We start from the raw sequence: 25,000 nt of genomic DNA on the forward strand, positions 1-25,000 counted from the left end.
CATAACCAAACGGTGGCGACCACCAGCAAAATCACGACATGGTTACCAAGGACTGGTCAACCGCTTCGTTCAATCACGCCATCGCTTCTTCATGCCAAACCCAAAGCCATGTAACAAGTCCCGGTAATGATAAGGCCATTGCTGCTAACACGTGACCTGAGAAGCGAAACGAAATCGACCATCGCACTAGCAACCGGGCCACCAGCCACGAGTGAAAGGATGCGTCAAGGAACCAAGGGAACGGCTCCAATCTCGTAACACCTTTGAATTGCCACAGAGAGCCGGGGGATCTCAGCGGCAACCCGGGTCGGGTGGATGTAATCGCCTGGACGCCAAAGGTTGAGCGCACTTCCGGGGGCAACCGGCAACCGGAGCAAAGGCCAAAGTCATAATCAATTTCACTAATGACGTCTTTATCGATCCTTGCTCGATCATTGCGAGCGCGAAACATCTTGCTCTCTTTGGCTTTGGCAGGGTTCTTGCCATCGCTCTCCTGTGTCATCCCATTTATCCGGTCCTGGTTCGCCTCCTGGTTCGCCGTCTCCTGGTTGCCAGTCGTGAATGTCACGTTTTCACCCTCGAACTTTTGCCCGAGCTGATTAATAATCGGAGCAGGAATCAATTTACCAGCAGTGCCTACTCCACCGTTCCCAACACCCACCAGTAGCAACACTCGCCACAGCAGAAGCAGCAGCAGCATCATATTGATTGTGTGCCGGTTCTGTGTACCAGCCCTTGAGAGATCACGGCATCTGCACCATCAGATGAGTGACGCGTCGGACCACGTTGGTGGTCAAGACTGTGATGAATAAAGGAAATTATTCAAATTTGGTGTCCTTTGCCCCTTCGCCACAAGGGACGGTTCCTCAAGCAGCGAAGGGTTGAAGAGGTTCCTGATGAGGATGATTCGTAATGCCGCAAAAAGGGGAAGAGGGCAGCATCCATCGGCGTGACCCCAGCGTGATACCGAACATCTAAATTCAATAACGCTGAAGGGTAATTGCTCTTTCCATCCCCGTTTCTCTGCCTCTGGAAGCCCTTTCTCCGTGTACCGAGAATCGACCCGTGAACCACACAAATGTGGCTAATCAAACACAGCAGCAGCAGCACGAGCTAATGAAACCTCTTTCTTCATCAGTGAGTTTATCAGTGGCCACAAAGAGCGAGCGTCGGAAATAAAATTATTTCACGCAGCTTCAGGACGTTTTTCGGACATTCCTTTTTTTTCACTCTCGTTTTTTCTTTCCTTTTTTTGCTTATTATCTCAGCATTCTCCTGCCAAATTCCATATTATCCCTTACGTGCCCAGTCAGCTCGGAATGCGAGAGGTCAGTGGCAATAACTATAGCAAGCACGATGTCCCTTACCAGCTCGTCCTTTTTCCGAATTCCCGTGAAACAGGAAATGACACCACGCATGCAGTAATTGTAGACGGGGCGGTTCTTCGCCACCAGACCTTCCTTGCTTTTTACAGCCTGCTGTAATGCCGGTGGCCCCAGGATTCTGCAAAAGAGATAAAAAAGAAAGAAAGAAAACCAAACAAAAAGCTGTTAGAAAACACTAATTATATTATTCTAAGCACCGAGATTCGGCTACTCGCGCGTGCTACCATCGAGAATACACTACCACTATCGTCAGCAACTATTTGCCCTCGGGTACCCGCCAACAGGCCATAATGCCACCACAATCAGGTGCTGATTCTGTCCGCTCCAAATCAGGGCCCCACCCGGGATGCAGACAGCAAAACTCTAGCGACCAAGCAAGCATGAGGTGAAACCACGAAAACCACGAGAAAAATCCAAGCCGCAAATTGGTGCAAACCTTTCAGCGACGGCCAGCCAGCAGAGCAGTAGCGCAGTAGTAGCATCTTCATTAAAATCAAATATTAGTTCAACTTTTTGCTCCCCATTCATTTATCCCAACACGCTTTTGCCGTCTTTGCTCGCAGCAGCAACGCTTGCAGCTAACGGTAAGACGCTTTCGGCGATTCTCTGATTCTTCTTCATTCTATTGCTTCATTTTCTCCACTAGCCAAATAATCGGGCAACATCTTCATCGAATGCTCCCCGGGTCGGTTTTTTTCTTCTTCACTTTATTCCGGGGCCTTTTGAACAATCCTTTCGAGAGAAAGAGCCACAAAAAGTAGACCCCATGCCCTGCTTTGCTCGTTGATCTCGTCGCCCTGTGTGGTTTGTTCTATACCAATGGCTTTCGAACACTCTGCTTGCTACAAAAGACCGCGGAAAGTTGTGGAAAATGAAGGCTACTAAAACAAAGAAAAAGTATTCTCGCAATGTGGTTCAAGTTTGGCAGCCTGAACCGCTTTTCGCTTGAGCTTAAGGTGATGCTGCTTATCTATACGTAGCCCGCCATGTTGTCAGAGTAAAACCACAAGACACAAGCTAGCTAGCTGTTCATTGTTAAGGACGGTAGCCTGTTGCGGTACGGGTGTAAAGCGGATAATTAATCAGCAACACAACAGGTACCGAAGGTGCGATTCCACCGACCATCCGGAAACGCAATCAAAATCAGATTAATTAAGTATTATGGGAAAACACGTCTCTCCCAACAGGTTCTGCTTTTAAAACCATTGCTAGAAAGTCGAACAGGAAACTAGCAGTTCGGTTTGTGACAAAGAGATGAACAGCTGGTTCAGGACGAGTGTGGATAGTAGGATTCTATTAATTTTCACCGGAACTGGAGAAAAGACTTGGTGGGACTCTCTAGGTGCCCCAATAGGTGAGATCTCTATCCAGGAGACGACGCCGAAGCACCCTAGAAAGCTATATTCACCTATAGCATGCCGCACTAATGAGCTGTGTGGCAAAAACCCAGACAACTTTCTTGTGGTTTTGCACCAGATACAGAGAGAGAGAGAGAGAGAGAGAGAAAGAGAAGGTAGACAACCAGGGGCTTAGGGATAATTAAAAAACTATGATGATTCGCCAACGAGCAACATCGTCTTGCTGAGCTGACAGGCTCCGGGGAGTGGGGGGGGGGGGGGGGGGGGGTAGTCTCTAGTCGTTGGTTTGTCGAAGAGCATACAGCCACCACCCCAACACGCACATACACACAAACAGTGAAGAACTATCGCTATATTGTCATTATTTCACTCAGCACACCATTTTCACAATTTCCGACCCCCGCCTACCAACCTCGACACATAATGATGACCAAGGAACGGGTCAGAGATGGAAAAAAACACTATTCCCTCAGCGCAATCCTTTTAAGATGGGCAGGGGGCGAACGACTGGCCTCTCCTCGGCACTGCTGCACACTTCAGTCCTGGCCGCTCGTCCCTCATCGGATGCAAGATAGGAAAAGAATGATAAAACAGAGAAAATGGGTTGGAAAATTGTTTCCTTGCTGGTTCCGTTCTTTTTACTTCCTTTCAGCATCTTCTCGGCCTCGGCCAGGGCCGATGGGGAACAGATGGAGAAAACGAAGTTGTTCCATAAAATGTACCAACGTGCGCGGTGATGATTCCGTTGAAAACGGAAATCGATTTATCGGCCAGGGCGGGTAAAAAAAAAGCCAATGAGCCCTTCTCCTTCGGTCCGTTGTTTAAGTGGATCGGATCGGATTGGAAACGCTGCATGCATGTCCAGCAAGAAGTAGTAGCTGAACTTAAAGCAAACCACTAGTCAAACACGAGAGAAAGAAAACGAACGGGAAGTATTCTGGGTTAGTGCATCGTACCGGAAACGATCCAGGTAAAGGATAAAGGTGTTTCACATGTTCACCTTTTTCCTCATGAGATGCGAAAACCATTTGGTCAAGAGGTTTCCCAGCACCGTGTGGTTCCTTCCTCCTGTTTCGATATACTCGTAGTGGCCAACGACAGGCAACGAAAAACCACACACATTTCTACGTTGGTAATAGTGTAGGTCACTTTGGGTGCATTCTAATGGCTTCACCAAGGACCCATCGTTGCATGCTACCGGTGCTCACAGGAGATGTTTCAGCGGTTTGGAGTGGAAGTCAAGAAGAAGGTTTCCAATTTCAAAGCAACCACGCGCGCCATGGGTAACCCAAGAGCTTGGACGGTACCATGCGCTCAACCTTACCAATGGCTTGGTTGCTATGAACAAAATACCGAACAAAAATAAAACCATCTGCTCATTTTTAACCTCTTCACCTACTGCCTGGCAACAAAGTGCGCTTTAAATGACCTAACACATAGACATGGCGAGGGAATCACCGTTGAAGAAAATGAAGATATGGCTTCGGTTTTAAGCAACTCTCAAGCTCAAGCTACGCTATACCGCATGATCCGTTGATGCCACACCAACTCATGTTCTAGGGTTAGCGGAAAACACTACGCTACTGCTACTGCTGCTTCCACACAGCAGCACACAGTTCTGTTGGTGGTGGTCTTTTTCGGGAGGAGGATGAGCGCAAAAGTTGAAACCGACTCACAAACCGAGCTCAACTCGATAAAGCCCAAGATAATTGATCCTGTAGCAGATTGAAATCACATCAAAATCAATTCCAGTGCTTTCTGCTACTGCTGCTGCTGCTGCTGCTGCTACTTCTATTTGATACTTCTTCTTCTTCTTCACCGGGAGAGCATAACCTCTGGAGCCCCCACAGCAGCGGAGCACTGATACCGATGCACATGCCAGATGGCATTCGAGCTTTTATATAGAACAAAAGTGAGTCAATTACACGGGCGGTTGAAACGTAAGATAGGCTAGCGAAAGGAGAAGCCATAAGATTGATCACTCGAGCGAGCTGGCACTTCACTTCTGCACCAGGCACCAGACACCAGGGCACTTGTCCGTCCGTAAGTGTAGATTATGGTTTTTTCCTCGTCGCGCAACAGATTCGCAAAACCGAGACTGTTCTGGACTGTTGTGTGGTTTATGGAGCCAAATAAAATTAATTGTTTATCCCGGCCAAATCGTTTCAACAACCGACGCCGGCATTAGATCGTTTCCTCGGAATCGGAATTGCATTTCTGACGTTAGTGGAATTAAAACAGGGATGCCAGTCATCAACTGAAGCCATTTGGGCCAATCTTTATAACCCGTCGCTTGCTGGTGCTCTTGAGATAAGAAGCGCTCCTTCACGGTTAAGTTTTCTTAAAAGCTCGCCATTGACAGAACGGCACGTGGACTTTCCTTGTTTTCCCTGACGATTACGCTGACTCAGTGATTGTTATTACTCACTATTGGCCCGTTCTTTATAACATTGACAAACCTTCAGATGCAATTTGGTTTATCGAACAATTAAATTGGTACTAATCTTGAAGCTTCAATACTTTGCCAATACGCAGAAAGTAATTGATGAATTATTTCAATGCTAAATGTTCCCCGTACAAATAACATGATCTACTCAGTGATTGGACAGTCTCGTTTTGTGGAACAAAACCGATAGCCAAAAACGAATTCCAACGAAAAAAACAGCAGAAAACAGTACGCCCCCTCAAACTCCCACACGGGGAGATCAGTGCAAACGCAAACGGTCTAATGCTTTTGATCTTCGGGCATAACATTTCACGCATTTCGCGGTACCACTGGCACCACGTTCTCTGCGCGTGAAGCTACCACACAATAATAATAATATTAATCAATGGCTCTCTCTCTCTCTCTGCTCTCGCTGGTTTTATGAGCACCGCCGCAAGTGTCCAATCGATCGCTTTATTGTGCGGCGCATAACAACGCAAACATATACGGCCGCCGCCCCCGTGGAGTTCAGCTGGAAACGAGCGTATGTTTTCCAGCGATAAAATTTATCGATCGTTTAAACAACGCAAGTATGTTGATGGCGTTTACTACGCCCTTCCAGTCGATTGCATGCTTCCACTCTTCCACCCCCGTGCGTTTGATGCTTAATGTGCAGTAAATTACCGAAAATTATCTCGGTTACGCGTGCACTGCATTGTCAACTTCACCATGACTCAATCGTAAAGCAGACACGATCACATCAAACACATCGTAGCGGTGGGCGTAGCGCAACTCCAGAGGGCAAAGAAAATGCGGGCGCCGCTACGCTAAATGAATCGCTGCCATCGCAATTTCGATGAAACATTTCATAAATTTTCCACTTGCGATCCGTTGCGCCAGTTCAATCTGCATGAAATCACTCTCTCGGTGCATGTGTGTGTTTTTAGAGCTATTCAATTACTTTGCCAACAATTTTATGCTACATAAAATTCCACTCAGCACCCAAAGCGCAACATATTCCAACACTAGAGACCGGAAAGCGGGAAGGAGTAAGAGGAGTGGCTCGGTGTTTTACACTAGATAATTCAGTTGAACAACCCTCTCCCGATCCACACACCTCCCAGCCCACCGGAAGTTGCCCATCTCTATCGCTTCTTCTGCAAGGTTTGAGTGCTCTAGAGAGCTATGCAAAACGACTATAATATTCATATAGCCACTGCCGTGCGTGCGTGCACCGTTGTTCCCGTACAGCTAACGAGCGTTCCCCTTCCGCCACCTACCTATTCCGATGGCCACCAACTGTCAGGTCGCCTTTATGTGTCGATCACAGTCCCGCGCTGCAAACATCCTTCCCCTCTGTGGTGTATGCAAAAATGGACCCGGGCAAACACACTAAATATTGATAGCTAGTCGGCGAACGGCATTAAAATTTACTCGCGTCCTTCATATCCGTTTCATTTATCACCTCCTCCCTTCGCACCGTTTAGTTACTCTTTCTCTCTCTCTCTCTCTCCGCTCACTCCAGTCACTGCAACGATTCTCGCATGCCGTTACACAAATCCCGATGTTATCGTCCGTGACAAATTCAATCACCGGGTACGCGCCCACGGATCTCGATCAAATTTACGAAAAAAAACACTAGATCCGAGAAGAGGATGGGTCGGAAGCGAAGTGAATTTCGCATTCCGGATCAGCATTCTAGCACTAGCATCGTACACTGCTAGAAAACCATACAAGCGCGGTTTGGCGCTCTAAACGGAGCAAGGGAGAAATGGAGCTCCATTAAAATTAAACTTTCTTCCGGAACGAACACCAGACTTACTGTACTGGAACGAGCGTTTGAAAACAAACGCTGTACGGTATAGGATGCTCTTTGAAGCGATCGTGGTAAGTAAAAAGTCTGTAAAGCGGCGAACATTTGTAAGGAAAAACTGTAGCAACACAACACGGGAAAATGGCAGCCGTTTCTCTCGTGGTGATGGAACAAACTTAAATCGTTTCTAACGAGTTCACCTTCATTCGCTGTTGCTGAAGGCTACAGAACGCCATTTTTAGCGTTTAAAACTGTTACTCAACGCTTTCTGCTGGATGTAGTAAGCATGAAAAGCTTTTCATTTCTAGTTCATACCAAGATGTGCTTGCTATAGATGGAGCACACCTAGAGCTAACATCAGCCAGCAAGGAGTCCATTTAGAAATGAATACTTTATCTTACATCGAGCCCATCCTGGAGTCATCATAAACCGTTTTACAGACCATTGTACGATTTTGTTGTTGACTTGGGTTAACGCAACCATTAAACTCTATTAGCTCTGGAATTGAAATTACACGTGTCCCTATCTTAATTTGGTTTAATTCACAAATTGCACATTACCGAAGAACGTCAAGCAATGTAAGAGGCCATCGCTAAAACGAAACGACGCCGCGCAATTCAACGAAAACTCTACATCGAAGTGGAATTGACACCATTTACCGTCGCCTTAAGATGCCGGCGAACCAGCTGGCCAACGATACAATCTTAATTGCTCGTCTGTCTGACCGCAGCAAACGGACTACTTCTGCTACTGTTACACCGGAAGCTGGAAGCTGTGGTGCGACTTTAATAAACTCTCGCTACAAGAAGCAGTCGCTGTCGTTAATGTGCCCGCTGCCGCTGCCGCTGCTCACTGACGGCTCGCCGGGGCCCGTATCGACGGGGTATTGGGCGCCACCAACCGCCAGCAGCCCGGTTTCCAACGAGGTGCGCACCGTTCCGTTCTCCTTACCTTTTCTTGGCGCGAAAGATCGCATCGTAAATCGGGCCCTCGAAGTCGTTCACGACAAACACCGTGTTGAAGCCATCGCCACTGGCGCCGCCGTCGTCATCGTCTGGCTCGAGGTACTCCGCTCCGGTTTCGGAGGTCACGAACGGTAGGTTGAGGGCTTGGGCGGCCGCCACCGAGGCTGCATCTTGCGCAACCGGTCCCACCAGGCATATCCGAGTCATTTCCGGTGTCGATGATGTTGCCGATGATATCGACATCGCTGCTGAAAGGAGATGAAGCGGAAGCCAGTGTGGCGTGGTTAGAAGATGGTGAGATGGTGAGGGACGAGACTACGCCGAACGAGGGGAGGATGTGAGAATGGTGAGGAAGGAAGGTGGTGTGCTAATGTTTCGCCAACTGGCGCTCCCTCAGCAGACGCGCTCTGCAAGATAAGAGAAAGTTCTCCATCCATCAGGAGCGTGGCGGGAGTTCGTTCCAACCAACCGGATGGAATCCAGCTCCGTCTGGAGCGGGGCATGGCTGCACAGGACGCACAGGAAGATGGTGGCCGAAAGGATATAAAAGTAACGCGTGAAACGCGAAAGACCTCATTAATTACAATCGCTTTCGCGAGCTCTCACTCTCCCTCTCTCTCTCGCTCTCTTAGCACGCCTGCTCGAATTGTTATCAAACCAGAGTATTCCACAAAATGCGAAGCGGAGGAAAGGGGAGAAATGCTGGCTGATTTCCCGATGAAAATTGCCTAAAAGATTTCAGCAACGCACGCGGCGCTCGCGGATGGTGAAAAGAATCCGTTGGTTTAGGTGGGTGGGCCAGTATTTAGGCCGCGAAATAGATCGCCATTTATGACACTCTTGCTTGCTGGCAGCGACAGGGGTACGAAGCGCGTACGTAAGCGACCCCCAAAATGATATAATGAATGATTGATAGTCGTCTCGCCTTGGAAGAGCTCGAGCACAGTGCAAGAAAGTGACACGAAATGGGCCGATCCCGCGGGGCCCAACTTGGCCCAGAGGACGAAACGAGAGGGAATCGGGTTAAACTTTGGCCCGGCAGCACATTCACCGCTTCCGAGGCGGTTACTGTCGCTTCGGAAGAGGCAATTCCCGCCACCATTAATTATAATTATCGCATTATGACTGCGGAATGATTGCTTCGCTGCTTTTGGCGGCACCACAATGGTGGAACAGGCGGGAAAATTTTGTGGTGTTTTAGCGTTCATTTTCCAAATGAATAGACAAGTCACCTCAAACGCATTCACAGCCTCTGGCAGCAAGTTAAAAACTGCTGCTGACAATGCTAGAACACGAGAAGGAAAGCGTGGAAACAAAAGGGCGCCGAAAGGGCATTAAACAAGAAACAATCATTTCAAACGCGTTAAACGCTACACCGACATTAGCATCGTGTACTGACTTGCTTCATGTATTTTAAAATGTTATTTTGTACATCTTCAGCCGACAACAATAGTTGGAGAAATTCGAAATGAGGGAAATCGATGGCATGTGTTTCCGGGAAACTCTCTCCCAATTCCAGGGCCATAGCAACGTGTGATGAATCTTCTATGCAACATAGAAATGCTCCCGAACCCCGGCTTATCAGCTAGCAAAAGCCAAAATCGAACGGCAAGCCAAATTTAGCGGAAACTAATCTCTTAACCGTATGGTTCAACCAAACTAAGTCGTATTCTCGCACAACACCCTGCACCAACGAACCCAATCAACCCCGACCGCCCAACAAACTTTTAAGCTTCTGCTTATCCGGCAACCGTGCGCTGACGATACGATGAAGCTCGATTTCTGGCCAACCATCAACCAACCAGCCGCCCAGCCTTCCAATCTGGTAAAGCAAACGAAAAACAAAGATCCACCGACAGTAAAGCCGATACGAGAAGGTTGAATCTATTAGTTGCATCACCGGAGGAGGGGTCCTGTAACGCATTACGGTTGTAAACAGTTTTCAACTTCTCATGGCCACCAACGACTCATCCTCCCCAAAAAAGCGGGCACGATCCACGCCTCGCCATCGATCAGAGCGCGGTGCGGACCGTAAAGCCGAAGTGGTCGGGAGATCGGCGTCCACTGGTCGCTCATTCGGGCTGCCGGCCGGATTATTAAGGCCGGACATTCAATTAATTCGATTCTGATCTAAATCCGATTACACAAATTGTGCGTTCAATCAACAGCACCAACCGGGCACTGACGTTAGATACCGCGAAGCTCGGGCAGTGGCGGGATATAGCCGGTCCTGTCTTTGTTCGCCTTTCCCATAGGAACCGTCACAACAACAGCGCTGCCACGATCAACGCTTTCACTGTTGAAGTGGACGATGCGGACCTGCTTTGCTGATATGCTATCGCGCTGGCCAACCGTAGCAGCTCACTTAACGTTGTTTCGCATCCTCGCGCCGCGTTGAAAGGATACTCTCCTTCGGTGATTTCGGTGCACACCCTCGTCCTCCAATGAAGTCGATGCCGTGCTGCGGAGTTTCCATCGGATTAAAATGTCATGCGGACGCGAAATCCCGGGTTCACGCTTCCGTGAATAAATCCGGAGCGAAAGCGGCCATGGCGATACCATTACAATCCGCACAAAACAGTTGTAAAGCGGTATTTAGTGGTAATAATGGTAATCAGCGTGGCCAGAGCCACTGCTCCTGTCCAGTCCTTCCAGCACATTGTTTAGTATCGAGCGCAATGAACGATTAAGGATGGTAGAAATAGCATCTATCTTTTTTTCTTCAAATATTTGGGACTTTTTCTTGATAGCTTTCCTGCAAATGGTATTCAATATTTACTGAACATGTTGATAAATGTATGATGCAAGTAGCATTAAAGGGAATTTATTGACCTACAAACACGTTTGTCTCTGATCACGACATTATAGTGATTTAAAATAAGATCATATCAAAATTACATCAAAACTTTTCTATAAGTCAGTAGTGCCATGAATCATGTTTAAATTCTAACGAAATCTCAAGCGCTTTCGATGTTTAAATCAGTGAATCGTTAGCAATTCAGGCTCAAACAGTGTTAATGCTGTTGAAGCATACTTGTTTACCACAAAAAAAACATTTCCATTCCATAAGCAACTCATGTTAGACAACGAATATTTAAACTTCAAGCGATTCACATCACGGCATTCCTCGTGTTAATACGTTGCTGCACTTAATGCTTTCTTACACGCAACAAATTGTTTAGCCACACTTGGGCCTCCGCACGCAAACACACCACACACAACCGTGATTAGCACACTTGGGGTTCCATGATTTCGTGCATCAAAAGCAGTCGCGTATCCCTCGAGGAAAGACCGACATTAAAGGAACCGACCTGTCTGGCCTGCGGTTACACAGAGGCCGGCTCCCGTCTGCTGGATTGCAAAACATCAACAAATGCGCTCAGAGAGAAGCACATCACCGAGGCGCGCCTGTGATAACAGGATCCCAATATTTCTAGAGCAATCTGCCCCCGTTACATCGCCATCGTCCGTCCACCACCATTCGCTTCGGGCCAACAAAGCGAACCCGGCGGATCGCCAACCACACCTCTTTGCCTTGTGGCGGTATGTTCGTTGTAAAACCGTTTGTTGTGTAGGAATAAATTACCTCATAAATTAGATATTTGAATCAAAACACAACGGTTGGCCGTAAAATGTGGACCCCTCGAACGGTTTAACGGGCTGGAACGGATCCCACAAAAAGCCGCACCTCGATTCAGGTGTGAAACATGGGCAACTCCTAGTGTTCCTGGGTTACACAAGGATGTGGCGTTTTATGTGAGAAAATTAAATTTTACAAAACACCCTCCCCAGAAACCAGCAGGTAAAGAAGGAAAAACGCTTTAGCTAAACTTCTTATGGCCTGAAGCTCTTTCACAGACGATCAAGAAAATATTAAACCCTTTTTCCGTTAAGGATTTCATTAAAAAAAAAAACAAACCATACAGACAAAAATAAACAACCAGCTTCAAATACCTATCACCACGAAGCCATTAAACCCGCAAGATGTGTTTTTCTGTATTATATTTTGTTCGAGAATCACCGAACAACGATGAGAAATCGATGCACAACACACCGGTCGCGCCACTGTGCTCACCGTGATACATAATTAATTGAGCTATTAAATGATGATTTATGATGGGAGTCACAATGATGACAACAGTCTAGGACACTCTCTTCCTCTCTTGGGAAGCAGGAGATGAGTCGCGATCGATCGATCGTTCGTCAAAATAAAAGGAATCAGAAAAACAATGTCTGAAGGATACATTCCTTCAAAGGACAGAGCGCACACACGCATATTCAGTGTACACAATTTATCACGGGGTCACAACCAACAGACAGCGGTACCGCGAGCGCGCTCCATGATGAATGAGTGGCCGGGGCTATGAAGGATGAAAATTGTTTTTCCGTTACTATTCCGCCGCGTCGTCTATCTAGTCGAATAGCCGGCGCTTCGATGCTTCATAACTAAGGATGATGAAGCGCACAATAATACCAGCATAATTAATAGGGCTATGCCTCATCGCAAGCCATTGATGGAGCCAACACGACCGTGACACAGTGATGCTGGTGCGCACAACCCAAACCCTCGAGCGAGAGAGACTCACCCCCACAAACCGAGAACGAGAGCAGCACCACCAACCACGCTCTGGATCTGGATTGAGTGTTCTGTGTGATTAAGATAGTCTGATGGTTGGCTCCATCGATGGTAGTACCTCGGTGGTGGTTGGCTTATCACACCGGTGGGGATTCCGACGTAGTAGCACCGCCCAAGGGCTTCACAACACCAACAAAGCTGGCCACAGCCACAAGCGAAGTCAGACGAAAAGCTATCGAAAATTGTTCGCAAGTTACCGTTGGATGAGAAGCCCGCATCACTGATCATTGATCAGTAACGCACAACTACCAATTCGGATCAGGAGAATGGAGTAAGGTGATGCTGCTGAGGGCGATCATTGGCGCGCTTCGAATCCTGAATTCGGAAGCCACAGTAACAGAGCGCCATCACAGTGTGGCAGTGTGGTCGCTGCCATCACCATCAACGTCATCATTGCTTCATAATACCATCAGACGAAACTCGCGGGCGCGCGCGCGCCAGCAAATCCCGATATCTCTCAATGTACATTTGTGCGGACGGACGGACGGGCGCCGCTAGACAGACGAGGCGCGATTAATGATGAGCATCATTTTCCCACGAAAAGGAAGGAAATCAGCCATCGTTAATCGACTGATAGTAGCGCAGCACCAGACACCCAGCCACTCAGGGAGAAGAGGAAGCGAGCGGTGCAAGATTTGCGGCTTTTTTGGCCAACGAATTATACCGGAGCTAGGAGTGTCAGTGGCAGCAGCCATTGGGCGCACCGAAAGCACCGAAACACCGAGGTGCTACTACACCATCAATTATGCTTGTCTTGATGAAGCGCTCCGGGCCGGACGCACTCTTTCGCACTCGCTTTTCTTAGGTCTTTCACTCGCCGAGCGAGCGAGCGAGCGAGTCTCTCTCTCTCTTTAGTCATTCATCACGTAAATCTGCGGGGGTAATAAAATCGGCATGCCCGCCCCCAAAAAGGGAACTGTTTTGCTGGCTTGCATTTTATTTACGAAAACAAAACGCTGTTGGTGAGCTTCGAAGCCGTTCTCTTTGGTATCTGTTTTGTCGGGAATTTATAAGGAGCTTTTTAGATAACATTTAACACATCAACGCGTATTGTTGAAATTTTCCAACAGTTGTTATCCTTGTAAACGGGATCATCTTACAAGGATCTTTCCTGATTTCTCCTGATAAAACCGTGATTTTCTCCGGGACCCTGCCTCGGTCACTCATGGATTAATCACAAGTCGATCTAATATTGAAGATTATCTTACCACCACCATTGCCCCAGGCGGGCATCGCCGACACACAGTTTATTGGCCGGCTGTAACTTCATGCCAGCATCTGAATTCTTCTCCGGCCACCAAGGGGCCACCATCACCACCGAGGGGGCGCCCGAAGGATTCCGTTGCTTATCAGACGGAAAAACAAACATCAATTATTCCTCAATTCGGCATTCGACCGACCAGGACCAGGACCAGGACCATGACCGGAAGGAAGGAAGGATGATAGTGCGAAAGAACTCACAGCACTATCGCTGGCAGCAGATCAGGAAACCACAATGACAGGGGGCTCCGAGTCCGAGACGTACGGGTGTTTGAAATGTATATATATATATTTATCCCCACCGCAACATGGCTTGCCGGGACCTGACGGTAAACAAACGCGGCTCTATCCCATGATCCAGCACCAGCAGCACCAGCACTAGAATCCTGCGCTGCCACTCCCGGTGCCGATTTAGTCCGAGGCCCGAGGTTTTCTTGTTTATTCTGGCGCTCGACCACGGTGCGCTCTCACTGATCGCACCCGCGAAAACCCCAATGGCTAGTGACGGGGGCTGGGCCCAAAAGTGGGAAGGGGAAGTGGTGGCCAGACACGCCAGCAAAACAACAAATCTTGGTTTTCCCGGATTCTCTCTCTTCCGCCCGCCACCACTCACGGGGCGCAGCACCGCTCAGCTCTAAACTGGGCGACCGTTATGCTGCACAGAATTCACGCAGAGCCAGGTTTTCCAGGTCAGCCGTTCCTGTGGACCAAGGCAGGGCGGCTGTTTCGGAAAGCCGTTCTCTTCTGTGAAGCCAAAGAAGAGGGCTCTGCATGATGATGGTCAATAGAGTATGCGGCATTCTTAACTTGATGTTGGATGTTCCAAGAGCCCAGCGAGCATAACAACACGGGCCACAAAACACCTAAAAGCTGCCACTAGCACCACTAATATTACTGCTGCCGGTGTGGCGGGGCACACTAGCGCATAGAGGACTCTCCCTTTCCCAATTACCGCACCATGTGCCCGCATAAACCAGAGCGAAGGAAATGGCGCCCATCGCTTTGCATCCTTTGGCAACAACAAAAACAACAACAACATAACCTTGAACGACTCCTCTTTCGACCTCCATCCGGTTGTTACGGTGTTGTAGAAGGAAAAACGGCGAATGTTGGCACGCCAGTTCATGAATGATAAACTTTATTACGACTCTTTTGCCTTTTATCGCATTCATTTGCGGCTGAACTCCATTTATCTCGGGAGCGACCAGTAAAGATGTATGGAGTAACCTGCATTCTTGTAGCAAAAAGTTTCCTTAGTGATGAAACAATTTGCCAAAAAGTGAGAGAAAACAGAAGGAAAATCTGGGGGAAAGATTTCCATTGTGGCATCCTGCACCTTCCTCCGCATAACTTGATGGACTTGTATGAGAAATAAAAGAGAAGAGTTGGCCGAAGCCATTCCGCAGCTATCGTCCATCCATCAGACCAGTGTGTGATTAATTGATTGAGTTGTCCAGTCTTTCTTCGAACTCGAGCAGCAGCAGCGATTGGGTATTCCGGTTGATCTACGATATGTGGCAGATATTAAGTGTTGGCGGAACACAGCGCTACACATGAATTACCGATAAGATCAAGACAAGGGCAACAACAACAAAAAACACTAACAAACGTTCGATAAAAACGACGGACATGACACCAGCAGAAGCTCAACAGATCCTTGATCCATGCTCTCCAATTCCGCTCCTAGTGACGACCCAATCGACGACTGGCTGCCGCCTGTCGGTGATAGTGTGATGTGCATGATTCTGCAACATCATCACATCCGCACACATTCGTCAGTGGTCAGAGAAGGTCAATACGGTCACAAAGCGCGGTGATGGTTAGGCAACGACATCGTTGTTTCTAGAAGGTCAGGCGGTGTGTTTCCTGTTGGTTGTTTAGTGGGCTGGAGAATTGATGGTGTAAATGGGATCAAACATTGTGAGGACATTATTTTTTTCTTTAGTTTGTTGATGGGTAAAGTCGTCAACGGAGGGCTCGGGCTCGGAAGTGAAAACGTTAAATTAAGGAGAAATATGACCTTCAGCATGCAGCACTTCAGCAATGAGTGGACCATTTCCGGACTGAAATGTTGGTTTGTTTGTAGAATCGTAATAACTAAACTATTATATAAAACTAAACTAATCAAGATAGATTCAAATAATGCCAAAATATGAAACGAAACAGACCAGGGGCCATAACCAAGGAAGCAGAATCACTATGTATTTATATATTGCTAGAATTAAAATACGAATCATACAAATATATATTTGCAATAATTGCTATATCATAAATGTTTTGAACATTGCAATACACATTTTGAAATAGACCAAAAAGGAAATAGTAAAGCTTTTAAAGCTGCAAGAACCTAAAGTAGTATTCAAAAGAAATAATGGACAATCGACAGAGAACGATAAGTTGACAAAAGATAGCAAAAACATTCTCATGGATTAAACATATTTATATATCAAACTAAAGGTAAGTAGATAGTAGTAGTAACTAAATCTAATCTAATCAAATCAAACAACACCCGCAAGAAGCACGATAAACGATGCGTCAACTACCAATTCATTCATAAGCTACAGATTGGATAATGCTCCCAAGCTCTCGTATCATACTTGAGGAGTGCAAGAATGGCCACCGTTCAACAAGAGATGCCCCACTGGTCCGACGACAGTATCCTCTAAAACTATTTGTATACCGCGACAACCTTCCTTCCATTTACGAAACCGTAATTAGATAGAGATTTTGCCATCTAGTCAAGTTTCGTTTAGTACTCACTCCACTACATGACGCGATACCCGCCGCTTGTCGTTCGCTACATTCTGTATAAACAACAGTGGCCCGCCGTTTGCAACAAGTGTTCCCACCACCAATTCTCCACCTACCGTAATAATATGCCACCGACTAACAACGTGTCTTTGAAATGGTTCATATCTACACGGCATCGCAAGAGACCGCAGACCAAGCAGCTCACTCAGAAATCCCACAAACTTTGCAATAAATGCGTTGCAACAACAGAGAAGTACCAGCGGAGCGCTCCTCTTGGGATAAACTATGGAAGCTAAAGTAAATAAATTAAACTAAAATACTTTCCACTGCCGTACTCGTTTGCGGAACATAGTAAGTAAGTAAGATGATTGAACGAGCAGCAGCTCCTGTTTCCGACAGGGATTTGCCTTGAAATGGAAAATAGAACATCATCGCGCGGTAATCTTTGCCGGTTCTGTCACAGCAACACACAGCATCCACGCGATGCATGGTGCCATCCATCGTTAGCGAACGTCACATTCAAGCACCCTCATCAGCCCAAAACATCAGCACCATCAGACCGACCGGCGTTGAGCTTAGCTGCTGCGAGTCGAGTACCAGCTTCCTGATGTTTCTCTTCACCGCTCTGGGACCTGTGCGATGCGCTCCCCAGGCGGTAGCTCTAGTGAAATTGAATATCATATCGGCGCTGGTTGGCATACTCTTAACGATGATATATGCTCCTTACATTCGCCACCGGCTAGAAAAGCTCGGACGGAAGCGATGCAGAAGCGAAAAAGCTAACGTTTGCCGATGCAATGAGCGTAATCGTTGGCTTGAGTTGCAATCAGACTCTTCAATACATTCCAAATAAGCAAAACAAACTGTCACGAACCGGTGCTTCGTCGTCGCATCGCAAATCTCCTTGACAGCAAAACATGTTTAGACAGTTAATTGAAAATCGACCACCAACGCTCTGTGAGATTCGTGTGAACATTACGAAAAAAAAACCAAACCATTACACACCAACAATGTGACCAAAATTAGGAAAACAGCACCACCAAACCACTAGATAAAAGCGACAGTGACAAAAAGCGAACGCAATCGGACGATACCGACTTGTTCAATTGACTCCACAACAGCTGCTCTCCGGAGCTCATTGGTGGAGTGCGGTGCTGCATAGCATTCATAATCAACTCAGCAATAGCACCAGTACACCAGCCAAGCCGTGCCGAGACGGTCACCGAAAACCATGACTTATGCAGTTGCCAAATGGGCGTTAGTGGTCCTGGTCCCCGAAGATTCGATTCGATGAGCTGAGACACCACACGCCATCCCACAAAAAGACCTCCACGACGCACAGAGCCACCCCACACCACTCTAATGACATTGGCAAAATGGCGATTAGTGGGGGAACGCACACTAGGTGTAGTAATCGAGTGGACTGGCCCCGTCGCCCTCGGTGTAGTGTGTGTTGTGACCGAGAATTTATGAGAAAACCTTTCGCCATCAGCTGTTACCACCATCGCATAACCAATGCGATGCTCCTCTCCGTTCCGCTCCGCTCCTCAGGATCAATAATGTTTCGAGAATGCCAAGAAAGCAGCCAAAGTTCCGATTCAGCACCAGCGGAGGATCATGGGATGAACAACTGAGAGAGCGAGTGAGGGAAAGAGAGGTTATGGTGCCGATACACACCAATCGATATCGTACGGCCACGGCCTTTAGCCGTGACCTGTTTGGAGTCCAGTAGCAGTCCGGTAACTTCAAGGCGCCTCCATCCAACCGGCGATGGCCTCTTTCTCTTTTTGCCGAATCCAAAGGTACCTTGCAGCCCACTGAAGGAAAACACATACGCCTCCATGAGATGGCCTCCGAAAGGTCGCATCCATTTTGCCAGCATCACCACCTCTACCCCCACCACACCCACACATACAGCCGTCTACCATTCGAAGTAGAAGACGATATCAGAACCTCGGTGACCAGCGACGAAGAGACAAACATTGCGCGTTTTCTGTAGCAGCCAAGACTTCTCCGAGCGTGCCAACAACGGTGACCGACTGACCGACCACCGGGAAGGAAAAACACCCGGTAATTTATCGCCACGTACCGTGAGCGCCCGTGACGCCAGGTCGCCGCCAGTTGCGCTGGTGACGCCGAGGCGGCGAAACTATTGGATATTCTAGTCCCGCACCGGGCACAGAGACCTGTGGAACCACCCCTCCGAAAGGCTTTCAGCATATCACCACCACAACCACGAAGGCGCTCTCTGTCTCCCAGTCCGAAAAAAAGGGAAGCAAAGATCATGTTGTTTTGTTAGTGGCCGTGCGCGCAACTACTACTCTTTGCCGTACCTACTACTAGCTAGTACCGCTCCACTATAAACTCCTTTTAGTCTGGGTGAACACAGCGAGCTTATTAGATACCCTTTTTGGACCCGGCGGCCGTGTCACTGTACCGTACGCCATTTTAATGCGACTATGCGAGGCCATCGTTGATCGTGTAGCCTTCTGAGAGACTGAACCCGGTTCCGTCCGTTTGTCTGTCCGTCCGGAGATTCCGCCACTTTATCATCTTTAGCATCGTCGTCTCCTTCGTCATTATCACCCAAGAGACAACCAGGGGGACTCAGGGTCTATGCACATGCCGCAGCAGCATAGACATGGGCGTCGTTTGAAAGGAAACACCACCGGATGAAGCTCTTTCGAGTGATACGCCAAACAACACACGGACACGGACAGACCCCGCCGAAAGGGAAGTAGAGTATTCGCGTGACAAATGACCTCCTCAGCCCCGCAGCACCAGGCACCGAGACACAGAGAGGAGATCAGGCAACGAAAAACGCGAGCGAGACGAGCGAGACGAGCGAGACGAGCGGACTTCGTACTGCGCTGCAAACACTTGAGGCACGGTAAATGTGATGCGACAGCAATTTATGCTTATTAATATGACCCCTCTCCTCTCGATCGCCTCCCGTTCCAGGCAGCCTTTGTTTCTATCAACTCACCACCCGACCTTCCGACGCCCCCCCCCCCCCCTCTCCCCCGACAGCCAGTGTTTTGTTGCGCTTCATTTCGGTGATTTCGTTTAGTTCCAATCACATAAATCTCTGTTAAAAAACGACGCGCCCAGAGAGTGTCACTCCGCAGTTCGGCAGGCATTCCGTTTTTTTCCGCACAATTCGCACGTTTGTGCCAACGTGCCCCGTACCCTGACGTCAGTTTGTTTTGAAATAGTTTCTAGTTGACGCAAGTTGATGTGCTGCTTTAGCGATTAGTTGTGGGCGGTGGATTTGAGAATCCAACATGTAGTAAATTATTTAACAAACGAGATTTGGACGAGAACAATAATGTTTTTATTACTTTACTGTATTAATGACTAATAATTGAGATATTAGATTTGTTCAATTTCAATACTTTTTTAATATTTTTAATCTTTTTATTAACACCAATTCTGGTGTCGAGGCCATCAACATTGATTATAACAGTGAAATTGAAAGAAAAATAATTGAATAAGCCACGAATTGGCAAATTTAAGAAGCCACCAACTTAACACACAATTCACTTTGGTTGTGAAAACAAATCATATAAAAAACCATTTGAATAAAATAAAATAATTTCATCCAGTGTTAATAATTCCCGTTAGGCTCATTACGGGTAGCTAATAGAGCTAATTGCGGGAATACGAAGAAAAATACGCGACCAATCGGACCGGTGTAACGACATCGAAGGGCAACCACTGCCGCCACCACCTAAATGACAACGAGCCTCAACCGCAAAACCGCAGAAAACGGAGACACTTCCCACGGCTACTTCCACCATCGCTCTGGCTGCTGATGCCGCATCCTAATGGCTAGTGCGCGCTGCTGCCCCGTCTTTCTACCAGCAAAATAAACTAAATAGAAGCGAACGCTCATCCTGGTTTTGCCCCTTTATCCACCAGCGCCCAGTGAAACGGACACGTGCTCGCACTACGCCGTGTGATAGGCTGGACCTAGCCGCCAAATGGTCTGTGGGAGCTCCACTAGGTGACTACTAGCCTACCAGCCACCCACCCTGCCTCACATAACGATCATTCCCCCGGGGTTTCACACCGGTCCGCTGATTTGTCCTCAATGTCTAATTATCACTAGTTGTCGTTCATTAGCACACCGAGGGTGCCCTGGTAGCTGTGGGTAGTACTGTTAGTGCTACAGCAGCAGCAGCAGCATCATCACCGTGTTTGACTTCCGAACGTGAGCTGGCTGGCGAACAAAAACCAGCGTCCACTAATGTCCATTAACGCACTACCACGGATATCCTGGTGGCGCTTACCACAGCTCGCTCGTACAGTCGTGTTCATGTCAATAATTTAGCCACCAACAGCCGGCAGACGAGGCGAGACTGCTGTACGTAGCAGCTACAACAAATCAGAGCACTTTCAGGGACGAGCAGGCGGTAACGCACGGTATGGTCTGTTCGGACGGAGGGTGTGGTCCGAACTGTGGACGTCGGCAATACTTTATCAAGAACCATGGCACGAACTCACAGGATCCGAGTGAACTCATATGTTCCTAAACTAATACACAGCAAGAGCGGTGGTCCAGCAAGACAACATGTCCTTTTACAGGCATACCACCGGTATGCCAGATTTGTAATGAAAGGATGGTTCATGAGATAAGAATGTAAAGTCGATTCAAGTGACGACTTCTGTGGAAGGACATTTTTGGAGACAATTTACGTAATTTCACAATCAAAGCACATTGGATTACGTGCCTTGTAGTCTGCCCCCTTCCCAGATCGATCGCTCACACTCAAAACGTCCCCTCCCTCATTGTTGATTCATTGTGATTGGCTTAAATGCAAAATGGTCCCCCAAATTAATTGGAACCACACCCGGGGGAGGGAGAGCTGAAAAATCGAACCAAGTAGATTCTGCAGAAGCTTATCAGTCAACGGTGCGGTGCTGCCCTAAGTCAGGTACTTAAAGGCACATGGAAGCAAAGCGCTCTCTCTCTCTCTCTACACTCTAATCATCCAATTAAACATACGATCTCTGCCACCTGGCCAGCAGCTCTCTCTCTCTCTCCTTCGCCTCGCACTGATTCTGTTCCTTATCTAAACATTTGACCGAATGCGGTTTAGGGGGCCGGGTGGCTTGAGTTCTCCAATTTGGCGACCTCAGTAGCCGCAGCAGCAGCTCCTATTGCGATCGTAATAATCCTCCACATCGGTTTGGATATCCCCGGCACGTCACACACGTCCGTACACCTCCTCGAAAGCAGCTCGGTCTCGCTCGGGAGCCGTACATTGGAATTGCAATTAAATCGATGCGGTTCATCGATGCAGTTGAAGACGTCGGAAGAAGTCAGAAAGTGAAGCAGTAGTCTGGTCCCGGAGTCCGGAGTAGTTTACCCGGGCGTAGCTGTAGGGTAGGGTAGGGAGGGTCGGGGCGCGAGAGAAGCAGACTTGTTAGCTCGGTCGGTTGCCTCCGATATTGATTTACCTTCGATACGATGATGCGGACGAGGCCAGAAGCAGGACGACCAGGACGAGCCCTACATACCAGGGGGATGGGGTGGAAGGGTGTTATGTTTGTCCAGCGCAGGGAGTTTAATCGAACCGAACAACCACAAACAATGTGAATGATGAAGGAAAATCCCGATAATGGATTGTTTAGTGCATGTACGTGTTGTCATAATACGTCCGCATGTCCTGTCCCCATTGAACAAGAGCCACCGTCGCCGTCGCCGTCGCCGTCGACCTCACTCTCTCGCTCCCTCTCCCTCTCCCCCTTCTCCAAAACACCTCGTCATTCCAGGTCGTGCGTGGCATTCCAGGGCAGAGGGTTCGTTCAACATTGCCCACCGCACTGCAGTGGAATTTACCAGCAAACCAGAGAGACACAAGCACGCACACGAGCGCACACGACGCTCCTCGCACACACGCTGACCAGACCCAGGATTGGAACTTATGAAATTGGCGAAGACTAATATAAATTAATTTCCAACCAATGCACACAACTAACGCACCACCGGAGTATCGGAGCGGCCCAAAGGAGTTAGACCGGACCTACCGTCCGGACCGGGGACGGTGAGTCTATATGTTGTGACCAGTGTGTTAACACATCCGAACCTCACCCCTCGCGACATTCCCTGGCTACGGAATGGAGAGCACGTTACTCACCTAACCTAACCAGCAAGAGAGTGAGAGCAGAGGGAACGACCAGAGGATCTGCATTCCAACGGATTGCCAATAGGCCATGCGGCATTTAACCGGCGAGACGACCATCACCACCACCACCGGGGGAGCATAGTGAGGTGTCAATGCTGAGAGATAAACCTCGCCCCGGGGAAGGAGACGCGAAGGTGTCTTTGCATCTTCGAAGGAAGAGGCCCAGCAATTGGTCCATGCAGCAGCAAGCAGCCACAGACGGCCACAGACGGCCACAGATTAGATTTAACCAACAAGCCCTGCACAACCACACACACCAACCAGTGTAAACCTGGTGAATGAAGCTTCTGTGACAACGTGTTCGCCTTCGGGCCATTCAGCAGTACACTTGATGAAAATTGCCTCTTAGCTTAATGCACTCCGAGAACGGGGGAGTTGCAGCTGGAAAATCGCCACCGACGACGACGACGCGACCTCAAAGTCCACGAAGGAAATGGAGGTACAGTGTGTTGAAGGGCACCGTTAAAAGGTTTCATATTTTCATTACCAACCATTTCCTCATCATCATCATCCATACAAGATGGCGGCGGCGTGTTTGCACTATTTTCTGAGTTTATCAGTCTGCTCTCTTTCTCTCTTTCGCTGTGTGTCCTTTTATCATTCCCGGACCTGCTACACCCATGTTTGCTCGGAACGTTTACACAAGTAGTCAAGCAGCTCGAGCTCGCTGCTGCTGGTGGTGGTAGTGCTACAAGCGAATGAAATTTCATTTAAAGCATATTAATTTTCATAACATCGACACCGCGCTCTCTCGGCTCTCTAGCATCGTTTGCGGTGGTCAGCGTCAACGCTGAGCTGCTGCACATGCTGCGCAGAATGCAGCAGAGCATTACTTTGATGGCCAGTCCCGCCCGGAAGAGAGGAATGTGTGCTTGGGTAACGGCGCCACCGGAGCCACTGGAGGTCAAGTGGTCGGTCGAATGGTCCACAGCATGGATTATGACCCTGTGAGGCGGAAGGTATGTGTGTGAACTGTGGAAGGCACTATTCTGCTCGTGTGCTACACTCAAGCACATTTCATTGGTCAAGAGAGAAGCGCATCACGGAAAGACACATCGTTAGCAAAGAGATCAACTCTCACGCACCTACTGACTCGCGATCCCTGGAGGCGGAATGAAAGTGCGAACAGAACATTATATAATCTTCCCATGGTTAAGTGGCTGAGTGGAGAAGGCGAAAGGGATATAATGCACTCTTCGGTTGGCCATCACGGGACGTGAGAACGGTTTTGTACGGATGGAGCATCATGGTGTTGAAGGTTGAAATGGATATTTGTTCGTAGGGAAATCTCTTTTCTCACCAGCCAATAGCATTGTCAGTTGGTGAAGCATTTATATTTTTTCTCAGATTTTTGTTGTTGCCTGAATCATATTGTTGGATGAATCATATCAGTGATTCCTTTTCTTCCGAATCCGCAAACAGTTCTTCATTTTCTTTTTACTTTAAGGCAATTTCATTCAGATTATAGCAGAACCATACCAAACTGCTTATTTGAAGGAATTCGATATCATTAAAACACTCCTAATTTGGATTAAAAGTCATCAGAGAGCGTTTTTCCATGGTTTATTTACACTAATTTGATTTTCCAAGCACAAAAAACAAATCCAAATCAAAGGAGGAAATGCCTGTTCCCACTACTGTTTATACTCTATCTTCCTCTATCTTTCTAATATATACGGCTCCGTCCGTAAGATATCAACTAAAAAAAAAAAAATCCAAATCAACCGTTTATCGTCGTCTCCATACAATCTCCATACACAAAAAAAGGTCTTCACAGAAAATCATGTTTTAGGATCCTGCCTGAGGAAAAGTTACCAGATCAACAATTTTTTATTTATTCAATTTTTAAAATAAGTATCGATAGCGATTGCGTTTCCTATTTGCTAACGTAACACCATTCCGTTTTGTTTCTCTATTAATATGAATTGTTTTAAAATAAGAGAAAATCAAATGTGTACCGTAATTTGCATTCAAGTTTAAACAAGCCATCTTTTGAAAATTACATGCGCTTTTCAACATCACAGCCCTTCAAACAGTTACAATTTTATCGAATCAAGTTAACATTCACTCCTTACCATGTTTGCTCTACGCATCGTTGGTAGTAGCCCCGAACATGTTACAACCATTTCCCAGCAAAGAAGCAAACAAACGCTTTACGTCGCACGCCGCAGCACAAAGCACAAAAGCATTAAACGTAAATATTTGAAAATGTCAAG

General features: G+C 47.7%; 1 protein-coding gene across 3 annotated transcripts in view; it reads right to left on the minus strand.

Moving 5' to 3' along the window:
* The window catches only part of LOC126577266 (protein ECT2), a 62,557-nt gene that overhangs the window by 10,469 nt on the left and 27,088 nt on the right, over nucleotides 1–25,000 (minus strand). For 2 of the 3 annotated variants that reach the window (XM_050238755.1, XM_050238757.1), the window contains exons 2-3: nucleotides 7,933–8,194; nucleotides 1,368–1,503 (exon numbers count right to left, since the gene is read on the minus strand). In XM_050238755.1, coding sequence (XP_050094712.1) covers nucleotides 1,368–1,503; nucleotides 7,933–8,194 — 398 coding nt within the window. The remainder of the gene's footprint in view (nucleotides 1–1,367; nucleotides 1,504–7,932; nucleotides 8,195–25,000) is intronic. The other variant, XM_050238756.1, reaches the window with a different exon arrangement.

Source organism: Anopheles aquasalis, chromosome 3, assembly GCF_943734665.1.
Source record: "Anopheles aquasalis chromosome 3, idAnoAquaMG_Q_19, whole genome shotgun sequence".
Lineage (NCBI taxonomy): Eukaryota > Metazoa > Arthropoda > Insecta > Diptera > Culicidae > Anopheles > Anopheles aquasalis.